The 17482-nt window shown below is 40.5% G+C and overlaps 1 protein-coding gene across 2 annotated transcripts in view; it reads left to right on the forward strand.

Moving 5' to 3' along the window:
* Positions 1-17482, forward strand: part of fbln1 (fibulin 1) — a 173736-nt gene that overhangs the window by 51816 nt on the left and 104438 nt on the right. For both annotated transcript variants that reach the window (XM_060839893.1, XM_060839892.1), the window contains exons 6-8: positions 1041-1142; positions 4130-4267; positions 7706-7843. In XM_060839893.1, the coding sequence (XP_060695876.1) occupies positions 1041-1142; positions 4130-4267; positions 7706-7843 (378 nt within the window). The remainder of the gene's footprint in view (positions 1-1040; positions 1143-4129; positions 4268-7705; positions 7844-17482) is intronic.

Raw genomic sequence — 17482 nt, forward strand, 5'->3', positions numbered from 1 at the left:
TACCAAATGGTCCTTGATGGAGCAATACTGTTGGTTGCTTTCCATTCCATTGTTTATGTATAGTCCCTGAATTATGAAAGCCTGAAACTCTTTCAAAGTCTCATTGTCAACCATTTGTGTTTTTGTTTTCAAAGAAACAATGACATTTATAAATTATCTTATGATACAGAGTCTCTTGGTTGTCTCTGATGCAGGAAGTAATAGGAAACTGGAAGGTATTGCATACAATACCTGCTTCAGCTGTTCCTCACCAAGATTCACTTTGGAGAATTGCTAATTTAATTATTGCTCTCATTGTGTAATGTCAGGTCAATCTCCTTGTCATAATATAATCCAAGGGAGATGCAAACTAATTGGGAGCAAGTGATTTATGCACTTTAGAAGAAAGCCCTTCAGCATGTCACACACCAGACCTTGTTAATTTTACCAATTTTGAACATGGAAGCCATCAAACCCATCTATAGTCACAGTTAGAGTCAATAGAAATCGATCAGCAGCTGAATTCAAAATTATAAATGATGCCGTTAGGTGAGTCCTTCCTGTTGCTGAACACATATTCAGCTGTGTAAGCTTGAGAAAGAGTCATAGCTGGAGTGTTGAGCTCAGAAATGGCAGCAATATTGACAAACCAGTCTCAAATGCTGACTGACAACATGACTTGCCCATTCTTCAAACCTCTGGCTCATACTTTGGTGATGCTGTACAAATCCTCTCTAAAATGGTACCTAAATGGTTAACACTGGAATTGTGTGACAATGCCATTTCGAAGGCAAAACAACTCCCCTTGTGGACTGAAAAACTGAGTGCTATGGTGTCAAAAGTTTTGGCCTGCATCTTCAAGTGTTTCGTGCACAGCCTTAGTCTAAAAAGACAGCATATTGCATTTCTATGTTGATGTTGTCAAATTGCCCAAATATTTAGGGGAAAGTGGATCTGATGTTGCAAGCTATTGTGTGAATCGAATAAAGAGTAAGTGTGACACCTGAGGAAAGATTATTTGCTTCTGAATCATTTATTTTCTTCCGTTATTTTCCTTCCAGGTGGTGGACCCTGCCAACAGCGGTGCACTGACACAGCGACCAGTGTTGACTGTTCTTGCTTTGATGGCTACAAGCTGAGGAGTGATAATGTCACGTGTGAAGGTACTGGCAGCTGATTTTTTTCTACTTCCAACATCTCTCTCTCTTAAATGAGTATAATGCAATCATCAAGGAGAAAGTGGATTGCAAGAAATTAAGGCCAAATGACAAAACTTGCACATGGCTAAAGTAAAATAAAATGATTAAACTGTCAATAATGACAGCATGGATTTAAGAGCTTTAATAAGAGATCTGGAGGGGATATGAGGAGAAATCTTTTCACTTGGATTTGTCAGGACCTGGAATGCTTTATCTGTTAAGGTAATGAAAGTTGATTCCATAAATCACTATTATTAAGGATTGTGCTGTTTCAAAGAATCAGTGTAGGCACAATGCATCAAATGGTTTCCTGAACTGTATGTTTCTATGATTTTATGGTCATTGGTACAAAGACTGCATACAGTAATTGTTCCTGGTATTTCTGTTCCCTTTTTCTTTGAACTACAAATGAGTTCAGAAGAACTAATATCATGAGACCATCTCTATTTCTGATCAAGGCAAATCAAGTTCAAAAACATGTTGACAACAAATTAAACTAAGGCTTGATTATTTTCTGGGACTGCTGTTTAAAAATATCTCAGCAAAGCATTCTCAAAGAACCTTGAGCATACCTGGCTGAGGAGCAGTTTGAAAATATACAGTAACATACAAGCATGAGAAATATCAGTAATGTAGGAAATTTTTCCCCTTGAACCTACTGTGCTACTTAATGCTTGCAGGTGATCTTTAACATCAATTAATCTTTCCTGTTCACTATATTCCTTGATGCCCTTAGAATCCAAAGATATATTGATCTCAACCCTGAATGTACTCAACAACCAAACATTCATGGACCTCTGGGTTAGAGAGATTTGCACACATTTTAACCCTTTGCGGAAAACAATTTGCCCCATCTGAGCTTCAATGTATGATCCTTCTTCATAAACTATGAACCCTGTATCAGTCTGTCAATTAACCTGTCAATATACTGAAATCAGATTTTATTCTTCCAACTCTGGACAGTATTCACTCATCATATTCCATCTCTCCTCAGAGGATAACAATCTCTTTCCAAGAGTCAGTCTAATGAACTATTATTGCAATGCTCTAAGGCAAGTATATCCTTCCTCTCATTGGGAGACCAAAACTGTCCAAAGTACTCTAGGTGTCATCTCACTAACAATTTGTCCATTTGGAGTAAGACTTCCTTTCACTTGCACTTCAAATTACTGACCTTAAGGTCAATGTACCATTTGCTTTTCCTATTGCTTGATTTGTTTATAGGCTAACTTTCATTCACTGGCATGTCCTTGGGTTGGAAGAAATGTCCAATTAAGAGGCTGAGTAAATTGGGCTGTTATTCTCTGGAGTTAAAAAGAATAAGAGATGACTTAATTGAAACATGCAATGTCCTTAAGGGGTTTGACAGAGTAGACACTGAGTGATTATTTCCACTGGCAGCACAAAACAGGACACGGAGATATTCTCAGGATAAGAGGTCAATTATTTACCACTCAACTGAGAGAAATTTCTTTACACCAAGGATAGTGAACCTTTGGAATTCTCTATTCCACAGGGTTCTGATGCTCTGCCGTTGATTATATTTAAGGCTAAGATGGACAGATTTTGGTTTCTTGGGTAATCAAGGAATATGGGAGTGAGTAGGAAAGTGGAATTGAGGCCACAGATCATGATTGTACTGAGTGACAGAATACCTGTATGGTCTACCCCTCCACCTATGTCTGTTCTGTTTCTTTATTTTTTTCTGCAAAGGTTACTGACTCAATATTTCTCCCCATTCTATTCCACTTGCCATGGTCTTGCTCACTCACTTAATCTTTCAATATTCCTTTGCAGACTCTTCAAAGTCCCGTCAAATAGCTGAGTCCTCAAAACTGAGCCTTGCAGGACCTCACTGATAACAACTTGACAAACTGAAAATTACAACTTTATTCCTATTCTGTTTTCTGTCTTTTAACAAATCCTCAAGCATTCTGGTATAATCCTCCTCAATTCCAAGAGCTTCTCAGATGTCTTGAATAATGGTTTTTACATCTCCTCACTTCCAATCTGCTGGGACCATTCCAGAATCTAAGGACTTATGGAAGGCGCCAAACAGTGAATCCTTTATCCTTACAGCTAATACCCTTTCAAACCCCTGCTGAACTCTCTCACTTATTCCCTGGAATCTTTACATTTCTCAGTGAGAATAATAAAGAACTACTGCCTCAGTGCAGGCATATAGGTCAATAGCAATGATATGGAAAGACAAATGAAATGGCTAGTCTTCAAATCCCTGTACTGTTCATTACTTTGTTGAATTATTGTGGGATGGTCAAACAGCAGGTGACTGAGATCCATACTAGTAGGAGGAACAGGCGAATTAGTTAACGTGGTAAGTCTTCTTGCCTTATTTTGGTGCCACCTCAAACCAGTATCTCGTCCCCAAAATAGCATTTCCTATGGTCTATGTTGAAATGTGTGCTTCAAACAGGCATCCATGAGAATGATTTTGCTGCTTCTGACCAAAATGTAGAAGAGTGTCAAATCTTTATCCAATGTCACTTCTTGAATTTTAATGACTGAATAAATGATGATCGTCTAGTCAAAAAGATTGCGGGAGTTATAATGCATCAAAAATCTTCACCAGAACAACATAATAGATCCTGGAAAGGATTAATTACCTTCCTTCATTATTATGGAAGTATAAAAATTATTTCCCCAGCCTATATGAGCCTTTGGAGATCTCCACTCTGAGTCATGAAGTTAGATCGGCTAAATTGTTAGAATGTGTTTATGGAAAATGAGTGAGAACAGAATCTGGTTTGTCTATCATTCTTCATACCCCTTTCCTCCACACTCCATTCACTATAAAGACTCAAGGGTAAGTTAAGGTGCTCAGGCAAGGTAAAGGAACATCTGCCAATAACTATGGTCAATATATCAGCATGTGTTACCATTACTAGGGGAGCACGGAAAAGATTCTGACTAGTTTTTGTTGCTCAATACAGATATCAATGAGTGTCTGTCATTGCCACATCCATGTCAAGCAGGACAACGTTGCATCAACACTGTTGGGTCCTATCAATGTCTGCGTGAGATAGGCTGTGGCACAGGCTATGAACTGACTGAAAACAATCAATGCAAGGGTAGGTACTGAACAGAGGTGCATTAAATATCGAAACACGTGTGTACATGTGCTGGCATGTGTCCGTGTGTGTGCATGTGCTTGTGTGCTAGCATGTGTCTGTATATATATATATATATATACAGAGATATGTGTGTAATTATAGTAGCAGCAAATAATCAGCTAGATAATTGTTTATTTTCATCACTGACAAATATGTAGGAAGCACTGATATTTTGGGAATCAAAATTTCCTGACAGCATTGACATTAGAACTCACAATTATCTCACCATTGCTCATTATAAATGTACTGTTTGGCACTGGAAACCAGAATGTTCATAGGATACAATTCCATCAAAAATCCTGTTCACATGATGAAATAGAACTGAAAAATCATGATTTTGAATAAAATATGAATAGGTAGAAATGTTTCTTGCTGTTGCCATAAGATGGGTGTCAGTCTATCAGCCACCCGTGAAACACAATCCCTGTATTTGATTTCACTGAATGCAGTGAAACTGAATTTCAGGCGCTAGGTATAACAGGTCCAATACCAAATATTTTGTGCCCCTGCCCAACTCCATGTTCTAGAATAGAAATAAGATTGTATCCTAACTAGACTCCAGAAGCATTAGTCACCCTGATCAATCTTCATTTACGAGCTGAAATTAAGAACTGATAAATTATTTGATAACAGATTTGTTATTGAGCCTAGTGTATCTGTGTAAGCTAGTGCTGTTACGATAACCAACTGACATAAGAAGCAAAAGCTCTTTCACACCTTTTCTTACCACTTGACCTTTTCTTACCACTTACTGCAGCCATATGTATTAGCCACATCTGACATGTTCGTGCCTGTATCAGTTTCATAGAGTAATGTATTTAACAACAGAGCCATCTGGAGAACCATTTTGTTCTTTGTGGTCGTTTTTGCCAGGGATGGCTTTTTAGTCAGTCCCACTTTCTCAATGCCAGAGTTCTTGGTTAGACATTGAGTGTCTTTAAATGAGGAATTCTTCATTTGGAGCTGGCAAGCAACCCTCCTGGATGGTGCAATGATGGTAGAGTGAGAAGGTGGTCCAAGTCCCCTTCTGCCACTCAATCAGGGCAGAGGCATGATGGTGAAAGGCTTAAGCATCCTCTGCCTGTCTAATTAAATGTTCTCTCCACCACTAAATGCTCATAGGATGGGGGTTTGGGTGGGTATTAAATTATCAAAATTCCAAACTAAATTGTGAATTTCATCACACATCATCAGGCTGCTCTGATGCCAGACGCCTGTCACTGTCAAAAATCTGGGCCAGCTCAAACTGTCACTTGCTCCTTCATCCCACCAAAAGTTAGGAAAGACACTGGGTGGAATATTCAGCTAAAAATGCTTTGTCGTGTGAGATTTGTGTTGAGTTGTCAAGTGATGGAGAGGAAGGCTGTCCTTTCTTCCTGCAGAAAGAGATCATCCCACCAGATACACCTAACCTAACATGCCAGTGTAGAAGCAAGGTCAATGATCACCTGCAGTCACAAAGGGTTAGAATCTCTCTCTATTTCCTAACATCCACTAAGCCATTACCCACTCAATTCTGCCACCGCACACACATTTAACCAAGGCAGGTGGACTACAACTTCAGAACTACATGCTTCCAGCCATTGGTGCTCAGGATCAATGACAAGGCAAGAGGAGATGAGGGACATTGACTTGACTCCAGGTATCCCTTCCTCTCAAAGACAAAGATGTGCCAACAGGCACTTACAGGAAGGAAAAGCCACGCAGAGGACACACAGAATCTTTTTAGGACCCTCTGGAAGTGTCCAGCCATTCCACCTGCCACCTCCTTGCCTGTGATGCCATATTCTGCGGAAGTACCAGTCAAAGAGAACATTTATTGAGCAAATCCCCAAGGATTGATTTGACAGGACAGCCCAACTGAGCACACCCCAGACCTAAGACTGATTTCTCCACATCTTCCTGATTGATTTACTTGCAATTCCCAGATTGACTGCATTTGTTTTGCATGGCAAATTGGCTCAATCCCTTGTTGGTAAGGACACTGATCCCTGGACTCTGGCAAGAACAAATGCATGACTGATAAAAGCCAAGACCCATCATGTAAATGGACCAACCCTATGACTGACTGTGATGTCATCCACAGACTAAATATAGCCGAGTGTTGAGGAGGCTGGAGTTCAGAAAATATGTAGGGACACCACGATGAAGTGGCAATTGCATGATGACTCAGATAAGCATTCAGTGACCTGCAGGCACCAGGTACTCATCTGTCTTACATGTTGGGAATTTGTACTGTTTAGTATCTGAGGAAGGGACAGATTTGGAAATGACATAAAAATAAACCAAGTTGTACAAATGGAATACAAACATGTGGAAGTAAGACTGTTGCACTCAGTGGTGAGATTCTGAAGTCATTCTCTAAAGCTTAAGGAGCAAACAGGAAAACTCTTTTTTGACATCGAGGTTCTGAGTTTTATTTCCATTTACACCTTATTTCCCATCTTTCTTGACATTGTTCTCACCGCACCAAGGAGATGAAAATTCACCCATGTAGATTTTAGAGAGGGTGGAATGTAGATTCACCACAAAGTTGCCGGGACTGAAAAGGTTAAAATATAAGGGTAGATTGCAGAAACCTGACCTGTATCTCATTGAATTGTTGAACTGGCATATTTCAATGGCTGGATAAAGAGAATATAATTTGTTTTCTGGTAGAGGAATGCAGAACAAGGCACAAATCTTAAAATTAGAGCCATTCAAGATTGAAATTTGGAAATAACTTTTAATGAATAGGAAAGCAACAATTTGTAACTTTCTCTTCAAAAGTCTGTATATTTCACAACATGATACCAATATGTTTTGTTTGGCAAGGATATCAAGGGATATGCATCCAAAGAAGATAAAAAATGATTGAAGTACAGTTCACCCATGATCTAACTGAATGTCAGAAGTCTCAAGTTGATTAATGGCTGTTTCTGATCCTGTGATTCCAGTGGCCAGTGCCAGTAACTTTGCTCTTTGGATGTTTCTCCAATATGGCATTTGTATTTCTTTCTGAAACAACAAAATGCTGTTATTTTTAACATCCCCAACCATCTGTTGTCTGGTCAGATGGGCCAATAGGTAAATGCTGATTTAATCTAGGCATATTAATGTACAAAATACGAGAAAAAGTAGGCTATTTGGCCCTTCAAGCTTGCTCCAGCATTCAACACGAAAACAACATGCTATGTTATGATATCAACTTTGTCCTTTGCTATTTCAAATCAAATGGTATACCGCTGAACAGCTCTGCTGGGTGGTTGGGGCAGATACACTGAATGTCTTTTCTGTCCATGTCCTTCCATCATATAGCAGTTTGGTTCATTGAGTCTATCAACTCTTTGGCTTCTATATTGAACTTTTTGTTTTAGCAGGTGAATAATTTTATTATTTTTATTTGAAATCTGACAGATATCAATGAATGTGAGATTGGAACACATAACTGTGGATCCAACTTTGTCTGTCAGAATACCCAAGGGTCATTTCGCTGCCGGCCAAAAATGCAATGTGGAACTGGATTCCTGCAGGATGCTCTGGGGAACTGCATTGGTAAGAAACAAAAGTATTTACATTCTGTATTGAAAAATTTTGGAGTAGTTAGTCAACAACTGGTTTCTCCCTCAACTGAACTTTGAGTATTATTAATGTTGTTCCCATAAAGAAGAGTGCTTTGCTAATTAAAGTCCTTTGTCTCAGAGCTTAATGAGTTCAATGTCAGTGGTGACAAGTAGATAATCAAATACTCAGTGCAATGCTATCGAAAGGATTTTATAAAACCGTGCTCCTAAAGTGACACTGTGCTCATTGGGAAGCCATGCATGCTTTTCATGATCTTCTGTTTGTTTAGTAGTCTCTACATTTTATAACTATTCTCCCAAATGCCCAACATGTAATCCTAGCGAGTGAGACTTCTTGTGGGGAGTGTGATTTCATAACATTTCCGCTTAGTGGTGTTGTCTCCATGAGAATGCCAGCTCTGGGATATCTGATCGGGATTTGCTCAAAGCACGGTGTAATATTGGGAATTTGTATTGTAGCAATTGGAACAAGGGCCAGGTGGATCTCATTGACTATGAGATCCTTAATTGTGTTTGTTAACTTGGGCCAATCAGGGAGCCCTGACTGACAGATATAAACAGGAGATTCAGACAGTGTCCTCATTCTAGAGACTTGCTCGGCACTGGCAGGTCAGAGCTCATGTACTGTGCATATGTAAAAATAAAGGGCGATTTAGTGATGGGATACCAGCGTCTGTGCAGTTATTTCATGTACGTTAAAGTTTAGCCATTTTAAAGTTATTTTCTGCTGATTTGGTTGTTACGAGGCTTGAGTGTGATCTTGTTAGGAGTCTGTGCTCAATTCAAATCCACGCTGCACTTTCTGATGAGAACAAAACTTCATGACATCTTTGGTTAAATTCCAAAGCTCATTAAACTTACTCCCATAATAGATTTCCCATTCTTCTCACCCTCTTCGTCCCTGTATTTCTGTTTAACTTTGGCACACAAAGATTCCACTCGCCTGCAAAAGTAGGTTCCTAAAAAGCAACTGCAGATTATAAAATTATTTGACATTTTGAAAGGTTTCATGACGTAACCTTTTTCATTTTTTTGCTGCACATATCTCAAGTGTTAGAACAATTTAAAAGTAAAGAGAAGTACAGCATAGGAATAGGCCCTTCGGCCCTCCAAGCCTGTGGCAATCATCATGCCCTAACTAAACTAAAAAACAAACCTTCTGCTCTTATTCGGTCCATATCCTTCTATTCCCTCCCTATTCGTGTAATCATCCAGATGCCTCTGAAATATCGCTAATGTGCCTGCTTCCACCACCTCTTCTGGCAATGTGTTCTAAACTCCTACCAGTCAGTGCATGAAATATTTCCTCATACATTTCCCTTATACATTCCCCCTCTCACCCTGAACCTGTGCCCCCTTGTAATTGAAACCTCAACCCTGGGGAAAAGCTTCTGACAGTCCAAAGATGTGCAGGTTAGGTGATTTGGCCATGCTAAATTGTCATAGTGTCAGGTGCATTAGTTAGGGGAATAAATGTAGGGGAATGGGTCTAGATGGGTTGCTCTTCAGAGGGTCGGTGAGGGCCAAAGGGCCTGTTTCCACACTGTAGGGAATATAATCTAATCTAATCCATCCTATCTATGCCTCTCCTAATTTCGTAGACACCGAACAGGTCTCCTCTCAGCCACCGTCTTTCCAGTGAAAACAATCCTAGTTTTTTTAACTTATCCTCTCCCAATTCCCTTGAGACTAGGCAACTTCCTGGTGAACCTTCTCTGCACTCTCTGCAAAGCTTTCACGTCGTTCTGGTCGTGTGGCAACCAGAAATGTACACAGCACTCCAATGCGGCCTAACAAGGGTTTTATAGCTGCAAAATGGTTTGCCAACTCTTGTACTCCATGCCCTGGCCAATGAAGGCAAGCATGGTATATACCTTCTTGATCACTTTGGCCACCTGTGTTGCCACCTTTAGGGAACCGTGGACCTGCATGCCCAGATGCGTCTGTATGTTAATGTTCCTAAGGGTTCTGCCATTTACAATATAATTCATATCTAATTTTGATCCTCCAAAATGCATTACTTCACATTTGTCTGGATTAACCTCCACCTGCCATTTCTATGCCCAAGTCGCCAATCTATCTATATCCTATTGTCGACACTTGCAGCAACTCCACCAATCTTCATGTCATCTGCAAACGTACTATCAGGCTACCCACATTTTCCTCCGGATCATTTATGTATATACCATAAAGTTCCACAAAGTTGATTTTGATTTGCTGATAGTTTTCACTTAGTTCTGTTGCTATCAACTGCAATACAATGAACCGTAATGGATTAGGGCAGGTAATTCCCTTAGAAATCCCAACATACTCCTCGGATTCAATAGTATAGAGTGAATGAGAGAAACTGGTTCAATTGTACTTCAGATATATGCGTCTAAAACATGGCTTTATTGGGCCAGTTAACCTTTACAAAAATCTGAAGAAAACTGATTCCACAAAGGATGCTGCCACATTTCAAAGTAATTCCGATTCCAAAAGGTTAGCATGGGAAAAAATTTGAATTGGAACGATGGCTGTTCCTTTTACTTCTCTCTTAGTAATTATTTCTCCCAACATGCATAGAATGTTAGCAACATCTAACAAATATTTTTAATGATTGAAATATTTGATTTCAAACTTAATATTGAGTCCCGCTTTCCATTTAAATTTGAGCTTAAATATTTCACATATACCAATGAACTGGTTGCGGTAATTGTTCAAATGAGTCCAACATGCAAAATTATGCGTGAAGTCATCATGGTGCTTTTTTGTGTAGCTTCACAGCTAAATACTCCTGACAGATTTTGCCTCAGTCATAAAATCAGAGGTGAAGAATATTGATAAGGAATGTTTAATTCTGAGAAGCACACAGACTCTGGTTATTTCATAGCTCCAGGGGCTAACTCTGAATCAATTTTTCTTTTGCACTCTTTGTGGTGCACACTGCTGAGGAACTCGGTTTACTGAGAATGAAACTATCTGGGTGGAAAATACAGCTACAAATGTGTTGCTGGTCAAAGCACAGCAGGCCAGGCAGCATCTCAGGAATAGAGAATTCGACGTTTCGAGCATAAGCCCTTCATCAGGAATAAGAGAGAGAGAGAGCCAAGCAGGCTAAGATAAAGGGTAGGGAGGAGGGACTAGGGGGAGGGGCGATGGAGGTGGGATAGGTGGAAGGAGGTCAAGGTGAGGGTGATAGGCCGGAGTGGGGTGGGGGCGGAGAGGTCAGGAAGAGGATTGCAGGTTAGGAGGGCGGTGCTGAGTTGAGGGAACCGACTGAGACAAGGTGGGGGGAGGGGAAATGAGGAAACTGGAGAAATCTGAATTCATACCTTGTGGTTGAAGGGTTCCCAGGCGGAAGATGAGGCGCTCCTCCTCCAGCCGTCGTGTAGTTGTGTTCTGCCGGTGGAGGAGTCCAAGGACCTGCATGTCCTCGGTGGAGTGGGAGGGAGAGTTAAAGTGTTGAGCCACGGGGTGATTGGGTTGGTTGGTTCGGGCGGCCCGGAGGTGTTCTCTGAAGCGTTCCGACCCAACCAGGAAAATACAGCTACATCATTTACCCTTAGTTTACCCGGATTTTCTATCTCACAACAATAACCACGTTCACAGTATCTCAATGGCTCCAATAGTCATTAACAGTGCTATAAGCCTTTCTTTTTACAATGATCCTTGATTATTAGATCATTTGGATGTACAAGATGAACAGGGTTTTAAATAATCCGTTCTTGTATGCATGGTTAAACTCCTTGTAAAAGCATAGCACATACTTTAATGTTTGATCAGGCGTGTGCTGCTCCTGTGCAAGTGATCTTGAGTGACAACTAACTCAGAATTGTTCAGGAGGGAGATGATTGCTCCTGTTCCTGTGCTATATGACTGTTTTGAAGTGCTACACTTTAGTCTCCTGTTTTGCACTCTGTTTTACGCTGGTGTAGTGAGTTCAGCTTTTGAGGCAGTTGGTGGAAAATGATGGTGATCATTGGTAATCTATAAAACTCCGAATTTGATTATTTTAAAAAGGAAGGAAGGAAAATTTGAAGAGCTTTGTGTTGTATACCTAACTTGTACAAAAAAAGGCCATGTATTTTGAATTAAGAATTGCATTTTACATTTGTCCATCCTTTTTCAGTTTGGTATAAAGCTCAGTGCAGTATAATTGAAAAACATTCACTTTCATGTTGCATGCCCAGTTGGTTTTGATTTAAATGTTTCCGTTTTGTCATTACCCTTGCATCAACATTTTAAAATTCCCTATCTAACCCCATTGTAAAATTGCCATCATCTAAAGGACTAAAGAAGTTGAAGGAGAAATTCAGGCAAATTAGGGATAATGATCCTAAATTTATAATAGCATCTTCATATTTCCACCTTTGTTGATGTATTCACGCGATTAATATGACTTTTTCCCCAAACAAAGAGTCACTGTAATATACTATCTGCTGAAGAAGGGCATGATGTTTCAGAATACAAATAATCATGGCACATGTACAAGAAATCTCAGGATTATATTACACCACACAGCAACCAAAACCTATCATAATCCTGATGTGGAGGTGCAAGTATTGGACTGAGGTGGACAAAGTCAGAAATCACATAACACCAGGTTATAGACTAACAAGTTTATTTGAAAACACAGAAGTCACCTGAAGAAAGAGCCGTGCTCCAAAAGCTTGTGATTTCAAATAAATCAATTTTCTATAACCTGGAGTCATGTGACTTCTAATTTTATCATAAATCGATGAGATTAGAGAACTATGTTATGTTTCTTTGGAGATGCTGGAGGTAAAGTGGAAATATTACTGGACTAACAACTTAGACATTCAGGCTAAAGCTCCAGAAACATGCCTCAGTCAGTGCCGTCATGCCGGCTGGAGAACCTGGATTCAATGCCTCACCAACAATAATCAGTAATGTATGGGATTACCATAAAAACCCGTTTAGCACATTTCTGTCTTTCAGGAAAGGGTATCTGACATCCTTACCCAGTCTGGCCTATGTGACTCCTGGCCTGCAGCAATGTAGTTAACTCAAAACTGCTGTTTGAAATAGCTAAATATTCTGTTGTATCAAGCTGAATAAGAACAAAACTAAACAGCCCACCCAGCGACAATCTAGCGACTGGCAGTAACAAAATCATTGCCTGATTCTTTAAGCCACTAGCATCTGGGAATTTTCAACAAAATTGGGAGATCTGTCCAACAGATCAATCAAGAAACAGCCTATGTAGTCATACTCACTGAATCATGCCTCCTAAGTAATATCCCAGACTCCTTCATAACCATTCTACAGCATGTCTAGTCCCATCAGCAGGACTGATGGACCAGAAATGGTGTGACACAGTGGCAGACAGTTAAGAGGGTGTTGTCCCGGCAGTCCCCAACATGGTCTCTGAGGTCACAGGGTACTAGTTTAAACAAGGAACTCTTCAAAGGTTATTGCCAAATGCCGTCCTTCAGCTGATAAATCAGTGCTCCTCTATGTTGAACACCATTTGGGTTTCTCCTTTCATCTGGCTTCCTCCCACATATCTTTCATCTTGTTACATGACATTATGACAATGCTACCAATGAATAGATTCACAACAAATCGAGCTGCTCAAAACCGGCATCTAAGAGATGATATGGATCATCAGCAGTGGCAGATGTATTGGACCACAAGCTGTATTCTGATATGCCAACAAATCCATCACTCTATTACCAACACCAAGCTGGGAGATCATTCCTGGTTCAATAAGGAGGGCAGAAAGTAAGCAGCACCAGGCATATCTAAAATGAAGTGACAATCTGGTGAAGCTTCAAGATGGGCATACATGCAGACTAGACAGCAAAACTAGCATGCTAAAGACAGAATCAAGTAATCCAACAAGCAACAGATCAGATCAAAGCTCTGCATTTCTACCATATCTCGTCATGAACTATGGTGGATGCTTCAACAATGAACAGGAGAATGAAGCTCCCCAAATGTCCCTGCCATGATTGATGGTGGAGCCCAGCAAGTCAGTATGAATGACAATGCTACCTTCACATGGGAGTACCAAGTGGATAATCAATCTTGAGCTTCCCTATAATGCCCTCCATGTATTAACTAAAACTGGCTGAAGGCACTGGCTACAACAAAAGCTGTAGACCTTGAAAACCTCCTGGAAGACATGGATAGCAGTACTGCATACTTGTCATGCTGCCGTCCATATCTACCAAGCATGTAGGTTCTTAAGGTTTCATGTTTACAAGCATGTATGAGGGTCGATAGATTCTGGTCAAAAAGTCTTTTTGAGTAAACAAGGCATATTATCCTGCATTCCTGCAGCAATTTGCAGGTTGTATATTGTATATTACTTCAAAGACTGCTAGGAAAATCTTGCCTTGAGTATATCCCTCGCAATGGGTAGTGTTTAATGGTGCCCCATGGTACTAGATGGCAGTGGAATAGCAGGGCTGCAGTGGGCTTTTGAGCTTGGGACTCATTTCTCCTCTCTGCTTTCTTTATTTTTTTCTTCTTTATCTTTCTGCTCTTTTTCTTTCTCTCCTTTTTTTTGTTTGTTTTTGTTCTCTTTAAAGCTTCTTGTGGCAAATTAATTGGTGGCATTGGCACAACAGCAAAAGCAGGCAGTGCGCAGAATGAAGGCAGCCTCCTGGCGGTTGGAGGCAGTAGTGGCAGACACAGATCCTCTCGGCAATTGGAGGTGGTGGCAGCGGTAGCGAGAATGTCCTCCCAGCATTCAGCGCCCGTGGCACGGCAGCAAAACTCCACCAGCAATCGGAGGTGGCAGATTTTTCAAGATGGCTGCTCCGGCAAGGCAACATCTCAGAGAAGGGTAGCCAGAGCAGGATGCTTGGAGTGGCAGCCTGACCTGGCAGTCGAACCTGGGACTCCTAGTTGCACTAGGCCTACAGCGGGGACTCCTGGCATTAGTGAGGTGGCAGTGGCAGCATGCTATGTCCAGAGTGGGGATTTCTGGTATCAAGGTGGCAGGGAAGCCAGGGGCTCCTTGTTGCGATCACAGCAGGCCTGGAGCGGGGAGTCTTGGTTATCAACAAGTTGGCAGTGCATCTCCTCACTGTGCTAGACCCAGAGGCGGGAGCTCTTGGTTATCAGTTAGGTGGTGGCAGCAGAGGAACTGGGGACTCCGGTTGTGGGACAAGTGTGGGTTCAGTATGGGATCCAGCATCTGTGGCAGCGTCAATGCGGTGGGCCCAGCGGCAAAGAGATGGAGTCCAAGAATGCTGACTCTTACACTGGTGGGTCTGGCACCAGGGATGGCGAAACATATGGCATAGAGTCACAGGTGTCATTGGCTCAGGGCTCAGGACCTATGGCAGAGGTGGCGGAATGAAGATAGACTCACTTTCATTGATTTCTTTTATTCTTTTTATTCTTAACTTGCTCATAATGGTGCCGGTTTGTGGCAGCAGTTGAAGCTTTTCACTGTATTGTACTGTATAATTCACTGTAAAATACAAGTGACAATAAATTATTCAATTCAATTATGATCTCAATCAAATATTAACCCTTTCAGATCCATATACAACATTTTATGCTCCACCACCAGCTGCCTCCCTAGTCAAATTGTTAACTGCAGATGCAACACTGGCATCTTTCTGAAAATGTGAAATTTGTTCAGATATATCCTGTACACAAAAGGCAGAGCAAATCAAATCTGGTTAATCATCATCTCATCAGTCCACTCTCAATCATTAGCTTTAGTTATACAAGATGTTGTCGACAGTGCTATCAAGTGAGACTTGTTACACAACAACTCTTCACAGATGTTCATTTTGAATTCCAATAGGACCAGTCAGCTCTGGAGCTTACTACAACCTTGATCCAACAAATTAAAGTCAGTGAGACTCAAAGGGAAAATTCCTCACTGGGCAGTCATATCTGGCTCAAAGAAAGATAGTTGTAGTTATTTAAAGTCAACCATTTCAGCCCTGGGACATCTCTGCAGGAGTTCCTCAGAGTAGTGTGCTTAGCCCAACCGTCTTCAGCTGCTTCACCAATGAATGTATGTCCATCATAAAGTCAGAAATGGGGATTCATGTCAATGGTTGCTCTGTATTTAGTTCCGTTCACTGCTCCTCAGTTAAAGAAACATCTGTATCCATATGCTACAAGACCTCAACAACATCCAGGCTTGGGTTGGTAAGTGTCAAGTAACATACACACCACATAAGTACCAGTCAATGATGATTTTCAACAACACAGAATTAACTATCTCCTTTTGATTTTTAATGGAATTAACCATATTTGATCTTCACTCCACCATCATCATGGGGGTTACTATCAACCAGAATGTTAGCTAGGCCAGCCATTTAATGCTTTGTCTATCAAGGCAGGTTAAAGACCGGGAATTCTACAATGATTAACTTTCCCAAATCTATTAAATGTGCAAGGCACATGTCAGGAGCGTATTATCATATCTAAATGAATGAAGCTTCAACAGCACAAAAGAAGCTCAACACATCCATGAGACAGCTTGTTCACCAACATTAAAATATTCACTCACTTCATCAACAGTGGCAGCGATATGTATTATTGACAAGATTCACTGTAGCACAGTTCCATTGACAACAGCTTCCAGAGCCATAACCTCTACCATCTCGAATGACAAAGACAGCACATGCATGGAAATACCACCATCTGCAAGTTCCCCTCCAAGCTACTTATCATCCTGATTTGAATTTATACCATCATTCCTTAGCTGATGTTAGGCCATTAACCTGGATCTCCTTAACAGCACTATGATTACATACAGTGGACATCAGTAGTTCATGAATGTTGGCTCATGGTCACTTTTGCCAGAGCAATTTACGATTCACAACAAATGCTGACCTTGCCACTGATGCCCACATCACATAGAGAGATGAAAAAAAAATCCTTTTGTATTTCCACCCATAAAAATGAGGATAAAAGAGTTTAAATTTTAAAGTAACCTGAATCCATACATACAGATAGTGATAAGTAGCGAAAATCATCAATTTCTCTTGCCTAAAGTGTCAAGAAAGATCCTGAAGGTTATGCTGAAAGAATCATCCTCTTGGAAAGAAAATATTAGTTGTACAGCAAACACATCTCACTACAATTATAAACAGATCCTGTCCAAAAACCTGCACAGAGCAGATGATAGTAGAAGAGAAACAGCATATTCAAGTGTAGCAAACTTTATTTTAACCGGCACCTTATAAACGACGAGAAAACAGCAAAAATTACAAATACTGGAGGCTTACTGTATTATTTCTATCTCTACAATGTCAGAGTAGTCAGCTAAGGCTACTGGTGAGAGCACTCTACTGTTAAGTTTTATTTCAAGCAAAGTTTTTTTATTATTTAAGTGATATATGCTGTAAATAAAGTATTACGCAGATGGGTATACCTCCTGCATTACGTTTCTATTGCTTAATGTGCATTTTTACGTTGATTATCTGGACCTCTTGATTCTCCAGAATATTTGATCAACCAGCACACTCCTGACCCCATAGATGCCAATTAATAAAAAGGTTTACTGTAATATGCATTATGAATGTATGGGAAATTATTCATACAAGTCCCTATCAGAATGTGCAGCTAACAAATGCATTCCATGTAATGTCATTTGGAAGCAGAAGATGGCGCTGCAGGACAGCATGCA

Source organism: Hemiscyllium ocellatum, chromosome 19, assembly GCF_020745735.1.
Source record: "Hemiscyllium ocellatum isolate sHemOce1 chromosome 19, sHemOce1.pat.X.cur, whole genome shotgun sequence".
NCBI classification, from domain to species: domain Eukaryota; kingdom Metazoa; phylum Chordata; class Chondrichthyes; order Orectolobiformes; family Hemiscylliidae; genus Hemiscyllium; species Hemiscyllium ocellatum.